This window comes from Falco biarmicus, chromosome 2 (genome assembly GCF_023638135.1).
Source record: "Falco biarmicus isolate bFalBia1 chromosome 2, bFalBia1.pri, whole genome shotgun sequence".
Taxonomy (NCBI): Eukaryota; Metazoa; Chordata; class Aves; order Falconiformes; family Falconidae; genus Falco; species Falco biarmicus.
Genome location: NC_079289.1, coordinates 43,686,835 through 43,702,196, shown reverse-complemented (window position 1 = coordinate 43,702,196; position 15,362 = coordinate 43,686,835). Strand labels below are relative to the sequence as shown.

General features: G+C 35.4%; 1 protein-coding gene across 6 annotated transcripts in view; it reads left to right on the top strand.

Moving 5' to 3' along the window:
* Window positions 1-15,362, top strand: part of DACH1 (dachshund family transcription factor 1) — a 369,897-nt gene that overhangs the window by 141,346 nt on the left and 213,189 nt on the right. For all 6 annotated transcript variants that reach the window (XM_056328962.1, XM_056328961.1, XM_056328959.1 and 3 more), the window contains exon 2: window positions 12,785-12,900. In XM_056328962.1, the coding sequence (XP_056184937.1) occupies window positions 12,785-12,900 (116 nt within the window). The remainder of the gene's footprint in view (window positions 1-12,784; window positions 12,901-15,362) is intronic.

Genomic DNA, 15,362 nt, shown 5'->3' with positions numbered 1-15,362 from the left:
CAAGATGATCTGCTCTGTAACCTTCCCCAGCACCAAGGTCAGACCAACAGACCTGTAGTTCCTAGTATGTAGATACTGTAATGATCAGCCTTACAGATCATAGTTCTGCCATGGTGGGGAGACTGGAGATATTAATCTTTCACCATTTAGTACTTGGTGAAAGAGTCACAGAAGCTGGAGGTGACCTGTTTACATACTACGTGTTTCTCTAGCTCACTTGAGTGGTTCAAAGTCTCACAACCCAGTGGGAGAGAAGATGGCAGTCGGTACTTACTAAAGATGATGAAGTCTGGATTGATTCCTCCTTTGCTTTAAGGCATTTTTGGACCACACCACCTATTGCTTTTGAAATATCAGCCTAGAGACTCCTGTGTGTGGAGAGTGTAACCCCACTATATGGTCTAATATATACCTGTATGTATGTGCCTGTGTATATATACAAACAAACATATCTCACATAAAGAGTTACTGTGTGAGAAGAGGACTAAATGTCTTATGCCCAGGAGCCCAAGATGTGTCTTGTCATCTTTTTTTCTTATGAAGTCATTGTATAAATGGATAAATTGGAACAGATGACTGCTTTACTGTTTGACTTGCCAGACTTCTTTTCTGTATCTGAGCCTTTATAGTTGGAAGATACTGCTTAAAAACTGTAAAACTTTTATCTGTTTTAAAAGAAGGTGTAATGAGAAAGCGTCTTTAAGAACATATAGAGTGCCACTTTATTCAGTTCTATTAAAATATATCTGAGATCCGAGTCAAGAAAATTTAGTGAAGGATAATTGATTGTGACAAAATTCTTTTAATTTGCCATATTGCAGTACCCTCTTCCTCAACTACTGTTAAACTTGGAAAAACTGCACGAACTCCCTGTCCAGTTCAAGCTTGGGTGTGCTTTTGTATCAGAAAACTGTAAAGTCTTGAAGACATTGGTCTGACCTTCAGCCAAGCATGTAACCAACTGTGCTTTTTGACAGGATAATGTCTAATTTGATTCCTGTTCTGTAGAAGGGATAGTCTTCTGCTGATTTCTTTTTTTCTGTAGAACTTGATCCATTACCACAGAAAACTGCCCAGTTCTGCTAGAAGTACTTACTAACAGCAGAAAAAGCATGTGGTTTGGTGAAGTAGGTGTTTCTTTGGTATCATCTCTAGTACTGTAGTGAAGCTAATATGAAGTCTGGAGCAAACAGATAACATCTTGGGGAAAATATTAGTATTGATGAAAATGTCCCTCTTAGTTTGACCCATGACACCTTGATCAGTGTTTACAACATTGAACATTCAGAGATCATCAGCCAGAACAGAAACAGGAGAAAAAACTTTTGGTTTAGTTTATTTGATGATTTTGGATTATTTTTCATTTCTAAGCCCCTAACTTGCATGTGGCATAATGTTTTCAGACTTTTTCTTCATGTAAGCAAGACAGTGATAGAAAAGTAAATTTTTATCGGTAAATAAACAGAAACAGAGGTACTCCGTTTCTGAAGCTAAGATTTTTAGAAGATAAGAAAATACGAAGAATCAAAATATAATTGTGAATTGGCACCTGCTTGAACTCTTGCCTAACTTGATTCTGGGCATGGAAAGAAAATGTGTTTGTAATTGTTATGATCAAATTGTATTTCATTGTCATCTTAGTGCTCAGTCAGGGTTTGAGCTTGTGCTACGAGCTATATGGACAGAGCCAAAAGATAGTTCAGCGTGAATGTTATATATGGAGATGTTCCAGGCACAGAGCATGCCAGTCAAACATCATATGGATGTATATACTGGCCAGCTGTAGTATTCCCCAGGAGAGTGTGTTCTGCAAGCCTATGGTGCCATTTTGACAGTCTTGGAAGTTGTACTCCTATATAAAATTCTCTTATATGAAATTCTGCTGTATGTGTCCCATGCTGCTGAAAGGAAGCATGAATTAAATTAAAGGTGTCTCAACCAGAATTCATCATCAGAATGCATTTGCAAGCATTAGGATAACAGGATGAGTTTAGGTTTTTATTTTGGGTGTTCTTTATTTTGGGTAATGTGAGATGTTTTTGAGAAATGCACTTAGATCTTTTCAGACACAGTGCAACAGTAATTTGAATTAATTTCAAAGTCTAATATCTTTACTTCATAATGTACTTAGGAGGTGGGAGGTAAGGAGACTAGACCATGTGAAAGTTTTCCAGTCACAGAGTAAACACAGAGCAGATCCATAGTTAGGCAGGTTAAAGTACATATTAAAATAAACTTCTTGGTAATTGATTTATGCCTTTCTGTAAAATAGATCCTTTGATATCCTTGTATGTAACTCTATTGTATGAAGATTCACACAAATGGAATTACCAGAATTACAAAGAAATATAAGTAAATAATAATAATAATAATAATAATAATAATCTAAAAATCTTATCAGAAATAGGTACATTTGTCAGCTTTGTTATCTAAAAACATACTACTTGTACTACTAAACAGAAATGACTGATTAACTTTTCAGTGTTTCTCTAGCATAACACATTAGTAGCAGACTGTTATTTCTGACAGGGCAAACTTTACATAAGATAATTATGAGGCAGCTTTGAGCACTGGCTGTGTTTCAGGCCTGCAAATAACATACCTACAAACACTGACTAAGGGTTATGGCGATGTATTTTAAAGTATCACCAGATTTGATCCTCTGTAATTTGATAGCAATGCACTGAATGACTTCTAAGTTGTTGAAAAGATATTAAATAAAAGTGTCTTTAGTTGGATCACTATAATATTTCCATTTGGACCTGTAGTACTATCTGGTTGTTCTTGTTGCTTTTTCCCCCGCCCCCCCCCCCCCCCCCCCCCCCTTCTATTTTTCTAGGACTTGGGAGGCTCAGACCGGTATTCTGTATCATCCAAATTACTATAGTACTACTGCTTAGGAGGCAAACAGTGCTACTGTTCATGTGGTTATAGATGGTGCTCTGCAAAGAAAATGGGAGGTTGAATTTGAGGGATTGCTTCTGTTCCTTGCCTTCACAAGTAAAAAAAACCCAAACAAACTTATGTTATGATATTCCATAGTAAAATATAAAGGCCAAAGAAGGCTACATCTAGACTTTCAAGGTTGGACACTAACACAACTGGGATCCTTGATTTCACAAACAGATTTTGTGGGGCTGGGTACATAGATCAGGGTTTTCCCCTGGAATATACCATAATTTTTTTTTCCCTATGAGTTCATATTTTGCTGTATTTTCGAAGTAAAGTACAACTAGAATACACACAATAGTTTACTAGTTAAACAGTATCTACAAGGGTAATCACGCCTCTTGTATCTCTTGGTCCATGTGGGGTTTAAGTGGTGGTGTGCTCGGTGTTGCACAAACCCATTGCTATAGTGATATCTGGTTTCTTTCCCAAAAAATTTGAAGTCTGAACAACAGAGATGACTTACGACGTGCGTACTCTTTAACTTATAATTTAGGAATTGCTTACTGATACCAGATAGAAATGCACTCAGTCAGAAAATAGAGTCATTTCACCAGTGTTACTTGCACAGTGCTACCCAACATAAATATCTCACTCTGACCCTAGATATCATCTGCTCAAAGCAGCCTGTAATTTTTAATGCTCAGTACTTACCTAGTAGATTCATTTATGGATTTGTATTTGTACATGTGTACAAATACAAACCACCTTATTTAAAGGTTTAAATTCTTGATTTCAGTGGATACAGTTGTTAAAATCAATCTGTGTTCTATTAGCTGTGCAGTTACAGCTGTACAGACTAATGGAGAATCTTTCAGTATTTCATATCAGTACTGGTACTCTCAAATGTACAATAAAAGTCACTTCCAAGCTTTTTTTAGGTGGATCCAGCAGTTCTTTGGAAGTATACAGTTAATGAGTGTGAGGTTTTCAGAATTAAAAATAAGGTGAATAAAGGGCAGTGAACATTAACCAGAGGCTCTGGCAGAAGCTAGAATAAAATTTTTCATTTTGAGTATAAATAGTTTTTTAAAGGGCAAAGGGTTTAAGATATAGGCAGGTTCATTAAAAAGGTGACAGTTCACTTGTTTCAGCATTTCATGCGAAGAATTGTGGCCAGTTCAGTGATGAGTGCATTCAGATATTACAGTGGATACACTTATATGATAGAGCTCCATTATTAACTGTTATGAATAAGAATAGCATATTAATTAGCAAACTGCCAGAAGAACCAGATTATTTTCACAAAATACTTGCCTTCAATTGTACAGGTTTTTTTTTCCTTTCTCATTTGAGCTTAAATCAGCATTGAAATGTTTATGTATCTTAAATTTAATACAGGCAGTAATGATCACCAGCTTTGTGACCCCTTGAGCAATGGTGGGCTTGTTTATTATGTGGGTGTTTTTTGTTGGTGTGTTTCTGTTCTTTTTTTTTAAATTGATCTCAAAATGGCAGCTGCTGCCCAGTATGTTCTACTGGGAAACAAATCAGGAAGCATTGTTTTTCAAAATGAGTTAAACAGAAATTTCTTAAAGGAAGATACTCACGTTATGTATGTATGAATATATATGTGTTCAAAAAAGGAGTGTGCTATTATATGGCCTAATTCTGTTTTGAGTCTAATTGGTTATTTGTACATGCAATTATCTGATTTATGTTCACAAATTTGTAATTACATGTGCAAGTTATATGCAGAGATGAATGCAGATGGTTAGAAAACAAGCCTTGAAGCAGGACTGTTCATTCCAACTGAAGTTCATACATTTAAATCATTGTTGCAGGCCATATGCAGCCTCTAACAGACATAACCACATCAGTTACACTTGCTTCACATTAGGAACCATCTCAGCAGCTTGAAGTAGAAACTTTTTTTAAAAATGAAAGTTTAAAATTCTTTTAGATTGCGTCATTGTGGATCAAACCTGCCTTTCTGGCCTAGTAGCTCCATGCTTGACATTTTTATAATATGCATAGTAGATATTGTTTTGAAGGGATGTTTTTAGAATTAAAAGCCTAAGAAAAGATGAAAACAGTTGAGGAAAAAATAGGCTTTGCATCTGTTATAGTTTGGGGTTTCATGTGGGTGCATAACACTGTTAGAAGGAATCATTTAGCTTGCATATTTAAATTATGGGTGCGGTTTATGCTGTAAGGTTGAGTGAAATGGGGAAGGCATCTGTTATAACTTGACAGAAAGCATTTGTGGGAAGCATGCACTGCAGATCACTGCTTTTTGTACACTTTGGGTTTTGGGTTTTTTTTTTGTAGTTGCAAGAATTATTCTGAAAAGACAGCAGTGTAAGTAGAAGTAATAAATATGATTTTGCAAGGTTGTTGTTATTGCTAATATTCCTAAGTAAATTTCTTCAGTATCTCCAGAGCTGCAATTTCTGTACTTCTATTGGATATTCTATTCTGAGTACTTTTTCTGAAGCAAAAATCTACCAATATGGTTTGAATTTATGCATGAGTTCTGTTTAATAATCACATTTCATTGTTCATTCAGACTTATTTTCTACTCTGTCTTGTATGGCTGTCATCAGAGGCTTGTGTTTCACAGTTATTACATAATCATGAGAGCCAACATACTTAAATATTTTAAGAACTTTCAGGCAGATCTAGTGTGTCAGCTAATTAGATGAAGCAGTGAACTTTTTGGCTTAATTTACTTCTGACATCATAATTCTGCCACCCAACAGAATTAGATTAATTTCTTATTCTGTTTTTCCCTTTCCAATAGATGACTTACAGATCTCAATTTCATTAAGAGAACAGTCACATTTCAGTAATATTTTAAACTTATGTACAATCACGACTGTAGTCAAATCTGGTACTGTAATTTACTCCAGTAACGCTCAGATTTCTAACTGGCTTTATTTCCTTTCTTGCCCTTTAGGTCATTCATATATTCAAGTAGTATGGTCAGTCAAGCAGAATTTTTTTCTTAGATTCTTTTGTTGTGTTTGTGGTGGGACTTCAACCATCAAGTGAGAGCTGGCAGGTGATTTTGTAATATATATTCTGTATATTCTTGCGGTCTTGTACCTTGTGTCTTGTACTCTTGTATCAAGAATGTACCTCATCTTGCTGAAAAGCAGAGTGATTTGGGCTGCAGTGTTAAGGAAGATGGAAATGACATGATGTTTACATGACTGGTCTGTTAGGAAAAGAAGTAATTCAAAAAGGTCTTCTTTATCCCCACCAAAAGCTTAGCATCCTAGTACTGACCCATGCTCACGTATTGCTGTGGTAGATTACTTTGGAATGGGATATAGAGTGCAGTACATTTTCTTCCATTTGGCTTAATTATTTGGACCACTGATAAACTGGTTCTGCTTTTCTGACCAGATATCCATTTTTGGCCATTTTGGTTCAAAAATAGGGGTAAAGTGTTCTGTTACTGAAATGCTGTAATGCTTTATCAGTATGCACTACTCACTGCTATAGCACAATGTAATGCTTTTGAAGATCATTCATATATTTCTTTGTGAAGATTTTTAAACAGATCTTTGTATTTATTTTTATCGGCATTGTTTGCTGTCTCAGTAACTCCTAATATATCATGAGTTCAGCACTAATTATTGCGTGAGAACATTTTATGTTTAACTGTGAGAAGAAAAATAAATTTAAGGTAATTGCACTGAGAGTTTTATTGTTTTATACGACTGCTGCAAGTAAAAAGGACATGGTGTGATTTCTAATGTTTGTTTTACTAACTGCCAAAATAGATATATGCCCAGTCTTAGAACTGCATTCTTTTGCTTTGTTTTTGAGTGGGAGTATAAAGGGAAAACTTAAAATAGTAAAGTGTAAGGTTTAGATCTATGTACGTTGTCATTTTTTTTGCCTTTAAAATGCTGGTTCAGTGCATTAGAAATATTTATGAAGGTTACCTTGGCAAACATTTTCCAACCAATGGAATTAAATTACACAAAAGGTTTAGTCAGTCTTCCTAGACCTTATTTTTCAGAATTGACACACCCTTGGCTCAAGCCTTAGTGAAGAGGCTGCACGTATGACGCTGAGAGCAGCATGGCAGCTGTGCCAAAATCCAGAAGTACCATATATACCATGTGGGAAGAGTCCAGTGTCTTTGGTTACAGATTGCCACAGGGCATCCCTGTCTTTGCATTAAGTCAGCAAGTAGCTTCAGGCTGTGACATCCTCAGCCCTTTTGCAGTGACCATGGTATGGCGAGCACATAGTAACCACTTCCAGTGGCTGTTCACCTAAATTACATTCCGTCAGGCTCTTTGGGGTCAAAAATTCTGTGTCAGGCTTTGAAGCACTGAGGAGAGGTAGAACAACTGAGAAGTAAAGCCTAGATTTTCAGTATGTACCTAAATGAGATGCATAAATGCTGATGTAGCTAGAATTGATATTGATATTCAAAGCTGTTCTAAGCAATTCTAAAAACATTAAAAATACGTTAAATAAATACACCAAATGCTTGTTACAGATTTGGTGCCTATTACCTCCAGAGTGTAACTCTCCCTGCCACCCCCTAGTATTATTGATTATAAAACTGCTTGGCCAATGGCAGCTTCAGTGTATCACATTTGCTCAATTTCAAATGGGGACAATATTTCTATGCGCTAAACTTGCTCACAGACAAGGTTAAAAACAAAACTGTAAATGTGGAAAACTGGGCCTGAAAATAGTTAGTTTTAGCTAGAAAGACAGTTTGCTTTCTTACAACTGGTCTGAGTTGCTGTTTTCTTTAGGGATACGTCATGTATGGAATAGAAAGAATTTTAAAGAGTGAAACTGTGTTCATCTAGAGTTAATTTTGCTCAATTATTCCTCCAAGTCAGGAGGTGAGAAAGATAAATCACAGCATTATCTCAACTTTGTCGCGCACATGTTTTGCTATGCAATCAGTCATCTAGAAAATGCTAGTAACATACTCTGAGAGGTAAACTACTTATGAAGAGTTTCCACTGTGTTGGAACCAGTACCTTCCTTGATGCTCAGAACTCTTAACAGAAATCAGTGGGAAGTCTACATGTCTAAGGCTTTCATGGATGAGACCCTTAAATTTTAAGGTCATGGCTGTCTTCTGTCAGATAATGAAAAGAGCTGAATGGAAAGTCGGCTTTCTTTTGGAGCCTGCCGATAAACCTGTACCTATTCTCCCTTCGTCTGTTTCCACATGATCATGTGGGACCAGATCTTCTGCTGATTATGCCCACTTTCAATTGTTTTGCACTATCAAAGTAAATTATAGGAGCAAGCTCATACTTTGATAATACAATTGGAGGTGTATAAAACTGTAAAAGTATAATCAAAGCACAACATTTTAGCTGGTAAAAACCACTGATTCTTCCATTTTTTATTCTTTAATTCAGCCATCTGTTGTCTAGATTCAGTTACACAGGAAGGATGTAAGACTAATGTATGTTGATCAAAAGACCAAAAAAGAACTACTTCAGAGAACTTGCTGTATTTTAGGACAGTGTACTCTCAATTGCTTCTCATGTTTTGTACGTTTTGTGCCAGTCACAGTGCAGAACACATAGACACCCTTTCTGTCAAAGATGAAAATGTTAGAGCTGTAGTGTTTCTTGAAGTATTTGTGAAAGTTGAAGGGGTGAAATACAAATGATGGATTTATTTTCAGTGGTTCTGGGAAGTGTTCTGAATATCTAATTATCTGATGCTAATGAAGAAAATATCTCCCTCCCTTTTTGAGAGTTTCAAGGTTCACCAGTCTGCACCTTTAGTTTCTCTGTTACATAATGATAGATTGTAATAGTAAGTCGTGATAATTATCTAAAAAAATAAAGCCCATTTGTCTGTGGTAATGTCTTCTAAGCCATGAAAAAAGTCTTCAGATTTTGATAGAAAGTTTACACAAGCCTATATAAGGCAGATGAGTTTTGAGAGAGCTAAATGCATTTAGGTGCTTCACTTTAAAATCTGAATACTAAGTTAGTAATATGTGGTCCTGTAGGAAGCTTTCATTTTCTTCTTCAACATATGTTAAGATATCTCACATATGAAAACTTCAGTCTCAGAGAGGAAAATATCCAACTTACATATTTATATTTCTAAAAGCAGAAAGAGTGACAACATTTCTATTGCATATGCTTTTTAATAGGTAAACAAGGAACTGGTGACTTCCCTTTGACGTCTCCTGAGGTCTTTAAGCAGTTAATTATTGTGGCTTGCTTGAATCTTTGTTGAAATGGTCTAATTTCTACTCTCTCTAATTTAATCTTCAAAGAAAGAAATAGGGGAGAGGAAGACCGGCTATGACTTCCAGATGTAGGTCTGTTTCTTCTAGCGTCTTCTTGCGGAGTCCCAAAAGACTTTTTGACTTCCCTGTACTATGACCCTAGGTATTCACAAGACTTATGTTAGCTTTTTGGGTTTTGGCACTTCAGTCTGTTCATCTTAGCTCTAAAAAATCTAAACTGTATTCATCTTCAAAATCAAAATAAATCAGCTTTGAATAGTTTATCGATTGAGATAATTAGCATTACCTTAAGAAGTCAAATGTGTCTTCAGAAGAACCAGTGTTGTTCTTCCAATGTTTTTAATCAGATAAGACAAAATCTTGCAATATCTTTTATATCTCCAGAAAAGCTTATATATAAAATCCAAATTTGAGAAAAAAAGTATTATCAACTGTTTTTAAATGATGATTTTCGTATCTCAGTGACATTAACTAGAAGAATAACTTACATTGCTCTGGTGTTTAAATACATCTTTTGCATAAGAAATCAACTCATACATATTTAAATTATATTTTATTTTCATACTGAAAACAAATGTAGTGATTTTGGTACAAAATAGGAATGTGAATACTTTGAAGCAGGCTTTTTATCTTGGAATGAAGATGAGCTTGTCCTAATGTAAAAATAAGTAGGTCTTATTTTTCTTGTGTCTCCTAAGCACAAATTTAGGAAAAATACCAACAAAATAATTCATTAATCTATTTTTATCATTCTGTTTATGATCAATAAACTCATTTGCTATGCTTTTAATGATTGTTTAAAGGAGTTTATCATATAGCTATAAATATACAAACCAACATATATATAAAACAACAAACAAGTTTTCAGGTAGAATCAAAGTTACTAGTTTTTTGAAGTATTTTTACATACCATTTTTTCTACAACTTTGGTAACGATGCATACAAAATTCTTACAATTATAGCTTGAAAACATATTTTATGAAATGGTAGAATTTCAGGTTAGGAATTTGGTTAATGAAACAAGTACATAGTATAAATAACAAAGTAAGACAATTATTATTACTTTATCTGTTATCGGGGGCAATCAATTTTACTTATTTTAATTGTGTATTGCGTAGTCTACCATGACTCCAAATCAGATCTTCTAGACCTTAAGAAATAATTCTTAGAAGTGTTTTTCTGTCTTGTGATAAGGAACAAGCATTTCTTAAATAGATAAAGGCCTTTCTATAGTAAACTGGAGTTAGTGCTTTGTCACTTAAAAATGCTATCAGGATAAAAGAGGCTTACTTCTCAGAAATTTCATTTAAATTTTGTTTATTGGGTTGAAATTGGGAGTTTAGGACTTCAGGAAAATGCTTGGTAAAGTTTGGGATAAATCATGGGGTAGAGTTGGATTACAGGGTTCATTTATAGCTTTGAGTGTGACAGCCCATTTGTACAGAGTAGCGCAATCAGCTTGATTGTCAGAGGTGCCCAAAGGAGGAGTTTTGCCTTGGATATTTCAATATCGCTCACCTATAATTTGCTGCTCACCTTCATATACAGATTCGGTCCATAGGTGTCTTCTCTTAGACTTTGAAGAGGGTTGGTTTTATTGTTCAAAATCAAAGAAAAAAGCATTCAGGCTTCACCGTAGCTATCTTTGGTAGTGAACATCAAAGAGCGTCTGCAGGCGTGAACTTGTTTTTTAAAGATATGGAAGTCATTGGTAGGTTGTGCATTATGCCGTGGCACCCCGCTTGTGCTTTCTATGCTGTTGTCAGACCCTTCCATACTCATATCACAGCAGTGATTTGAGAGCAGTGTATCATAAGTATTTAAGTTAAGACATTAAAGTTTTCTTACTTTAAAAGTGGCATTTTTTGTGGGTGAATATATTAGAAACACTCCATTTAAAACAGATCATTTTTGTCTATAATGTTTTTATCAGGTTTATGTGTATTCATGGTATGTTTATTTTTATTGTAAATCACAAAGGAAATTTCAAAGAAAAATGGAAGGCACTTAATTTGGTTCTGTGAGCTGAAATAAGACTATTCTTTTTTGACTACTGTTTTTCTTGTAGTTGTGAAAATATGACAATTTTGTTTGTGTTAAAGAAGATGAAAAATCCCAAACCAATCAAAGAAATTATCAAGCTTATAATTTTAATAATGACCTCAGCTCAGGACATTAAGTTGGAAATTAATGATCAGTTAAGGTTAATGACTCAATGCCTTGAGTCATTAAACTCTAAGAAAATGCCCTGTACTTTGATTGGTTTTGGTGTATTAAAGGTAGGTTGTAGAAGTTACAAAAATAGGTATTTCCAAACACAAGGGGAATGAATATGAATGGAAAACAGAGGTATTTTATTATCTACCTCCTTTGCAGTTCCAGCGTAGCTAAAAATGCCATTATCCTTGATTAGATTTTTTGTTAACATAAGGATGTAAGGACCAAAACCTTTCATAGCCACCTTTCTTTCCTGTTTTGAAACAAATGAAGAACCTCAAATGTTTGGCAAAGCATAGGTTAATACTGCAGTGTTAGAACACACATCACCTATTTCTGTGAAGTTATTCCACAATGTCCCCTAAATAAGCAGTTATAGGGTACTGCAATAATACTATGCTACGATCTGTTCATAAGAATACAAGCCTTTGGATATGCATTGTATGTAGCAGGTACATATTTGCATGTAAGTGGGTAATAAGTATTTTCATTGTAATCCGTATCTAATTTGTATGCTACTTACACAGTCCAGGAGATGGAAAGTTGTGTATGTGAGCATTTAACAGGCAGTGAGTGCTTAAACCTGAAGCCCTTTATTTTTCTGTACTGGACAGATGTAAGCTGCTATGATGGCAGTTGCTCAACAATATCTTATAAATAATTCCGAGTTCTTTCTGACATAAAATAGTATATTTAAAGTAAGGTGTCTTAGTGAGATTTTCACTTTAAATAGAATAAGGGTTAAATGATAACTTGACTTATCTTTTAAATGACAAAAAATAAAGAAATTGCAAGACCTTTTCACACATTAGATATGTATTGTCATTTATCATCTAGATATCAGGCTAGCAGTGCGAAGTAATAAAACATATCATCGAAAAATGTGCTATAGGTCTGAATCACTCTTTCATTCCACCTCCCAGCTAACTGTAGTATTAAATCAAACAAGCAGAACATTTCCTTAGGCAGCCATTGCCTTTTAATTTCCTGAAGAACCTTAAAATATCATTCATTACAAGTACTACACATATTTGGTTTTTAAAAGTCTCATAAATCAATAGCAGGCTGACTGTAATAATTATTACAAGTTAGTGCATAATTTTCGTGCTGAAGGCTGCATGCAGAACTTTAGCATATGCAAACGAGGCAATTCAAACTGTGTATAGATATTAATATGAAGAAGCAGGTAACGAGGTGCAGGCTATGAATTATGCATCAAGAGCGGCTGATCTTCAATGAGGAAAATGAATTCAGCATGTAATCTAATTAGTGATGGAAGTCTATTACATCTAACTGCAAAAGCAACCGTCCTTGAAACAAATTTATTTACAGTCCATGTTACCACTTGAAACAACTTTGAAATTATTTGTAAGACAACAGCTTAATTGTAAAAATTTTTTTGTTTGTTTGTTTCAGTTCTAGACCTGGAAGGCCTCCTAAGAGGACTCAAAGTGTCACCTCCCCAGAGAATTCTCATATCATGCCACATTCTGTCCCAGGCCTAATGTCTCCTGGAATCATCCCGCCAACAGGTAGGATCACTAGAAACACCTTCACACAGGCAGTCTTTTGAATTCATGGCTTATATCCACTTGTTAATAAATTAACAGTCTAGGAAACCAGCACCCGCATATCACAAAGGAGTTCCCGTAATGTAACATTATTGCTACATAAACGTATTGTATGTAATGGAAATTGTGGCAGCTCAGTACTTTAAAATACAAATAACTGAGCAAATAATAATACTGTATAATTTTTCCCCCTGTTATTTTTCTTTATAAACAAAAAACCTTTCAAAGCATGTATTAGCTATCATTAGACAATAATCTCCCTATTCATTTTTAATAGATCAAATATCTTCTGATTTTTTGCTGCTTTGCTTGATTAGATAATGTCATCATGAATATAGTTGCCTGAAGAAACCGAGTTAGTTAAAATAACTCCATGCTGCACACACGTCTGTCTTAATTTTTCATCCTGAAATTCTATTTTTGATATGTCTCCTGAGGCCTTATACTAAAGTCCTGTAACAATCTGTTTCTCAAACTACTGTTTTCTTTTGAAAGTTACTATAACATCTCCTAGCAGTGACTTGCTCTTAGACATAGTTACATTAAGAAAGGCTCTGTGGCAGAAAGGAGTTGAACAGAGCCACCTGAAGATGGAAGCACCCAACAGTCAAGCTGTTGTTGGTGGTTCCACCTTCTCTTTCTTCATATTACAGATGAGTTAAATTCTCCCACTTGCTTCTACAGAGCTCAGCTGAGCTTCCGTTTCTTCCCCAGTTGTTTCCTACTTGTTTGCATGGTTCAGTCTCTAGTACTGATTTTCTCTAAGGCAAAGGAACGATAGTAAACCAGACAGATCCAAACAGAGAGGAAGATTACTAGGTCTTGAGGATTGGATAGATGGGTGGGTGTCTGAGCATGTGCCCATGATCACATGTCTGTTTAATTATGTGCATGATCCTTGGCATGGTTTTGGTCACAGATGACTAACATTCTCCAAAAAAAATGCACAGTTCAAGAAATAGCTCATGCCAGAAACTGTTGGCAGTTTGGATGCTAATGTCTTGTCTGGAGGAGGGAGGAAAGTGAAGAGAGTTTAGGTCTGTGGACAAAAGTGGGGCCATGCATCTTTGCCTTGGGGCTCAAGAGCTGCTTGCATAGTGAGATAGAGACATAGCCAGAAATATTTTGTTAGAAATTTACAGTTTTTCAGAAGGCTAAAGATCAAGAGGAGTGACAAAATGAAGAGAAGTCAGACAGCTAATGTGGGTAAGAGAGAGTTATAAAGTAAGCAGAGGGAAGGAGGCATGAGACCGCAAGTGTAGACAAGCATGGGAGGGTGTCAGGCAAGTAAGACTCACAGTGGTAGCCTGGGCAGGTGTGACAGGCAAAAAAAAAAAGAAACACAATTAAAATAACTTACACAGTAGGATTTGCAGGATAAAAACTAGTAAAAGGAATAGAGTTTGTGTAGAGTAAATGCAACATGAGAGTAACAGGGTGTATGTGGGGAAAGAACAGAAGTTCTTATAGGGCAGAAGCATTCATGTTTATGAGGGAGAGATCAAAAACTTCAGAAGCAAAGGGAAATTATTTGGGGAAGTAAGGCAGGAAAATATCAAAGAAAAAAAATGCATGTGAAAAGTAGAAAGGAGATGAAAGAAGTCAGGAACAAATAAGCAGGCCAAAAAATGAGAGACAGGAAAAAAACTTTGTCAACAGTATCATTTAGGGTTTTGTGTTACACTTAATATATAAGAGCAGATTGCCTCTTGATATAATATCTTCAGGGGTTTTTTTTTGCATTTTTTGTATTTTAAGAAAGCAACTTAAAACCACAACTAATACCTAAAGTATCCAATTCCTTTCTAGTTCTATAAAGCTGATCATAACAAGTTAATGATAAAAATATATGGTACTAAAAACACAGATCCAATTTCTTAGAATATCAGCCCACAAAACCATGTTTTTAAAATTATGATTAAAAAAAAGAGAAGAAAACAGTTCAAAATCAAAGAAAATAGGCATACATAAGACTATCATTCATTGAATCGTTTTAGGATGGAAATGCTTTCTGAGGCTCTGGCAAAAGAGGAAGGGTTTAAATGAAATAACTGTGAAGACCGAACTGTTTTCACATGATATGGTTTACCACAGCAAAAGGGGTGAGCATGACTTTTTCCTGTTATGGTGGTGTTGAGTCTCAAACAGCACAAAATATGCAAACATCTACACTGTTAGAAGCAAGCTGTAGGCTATAGTGTTCCACTGAGTATGGGTCAGCAAAGGTAAGGAGCATCATGACAGCAGTGCTACCTGATAGCCATTGCAGCATTTTATGGACAGGCAAGGATAAAAAGTAGGCTTACAATCTGATCTTACAAGTTCAAATCAATGAACATTTCTGCCATCTACATTGTGAATAAGTACCAAAAACTAGTGCAGGAGCTCTACCAAGAAAGAACTGCTATAACTGCATTAAATAA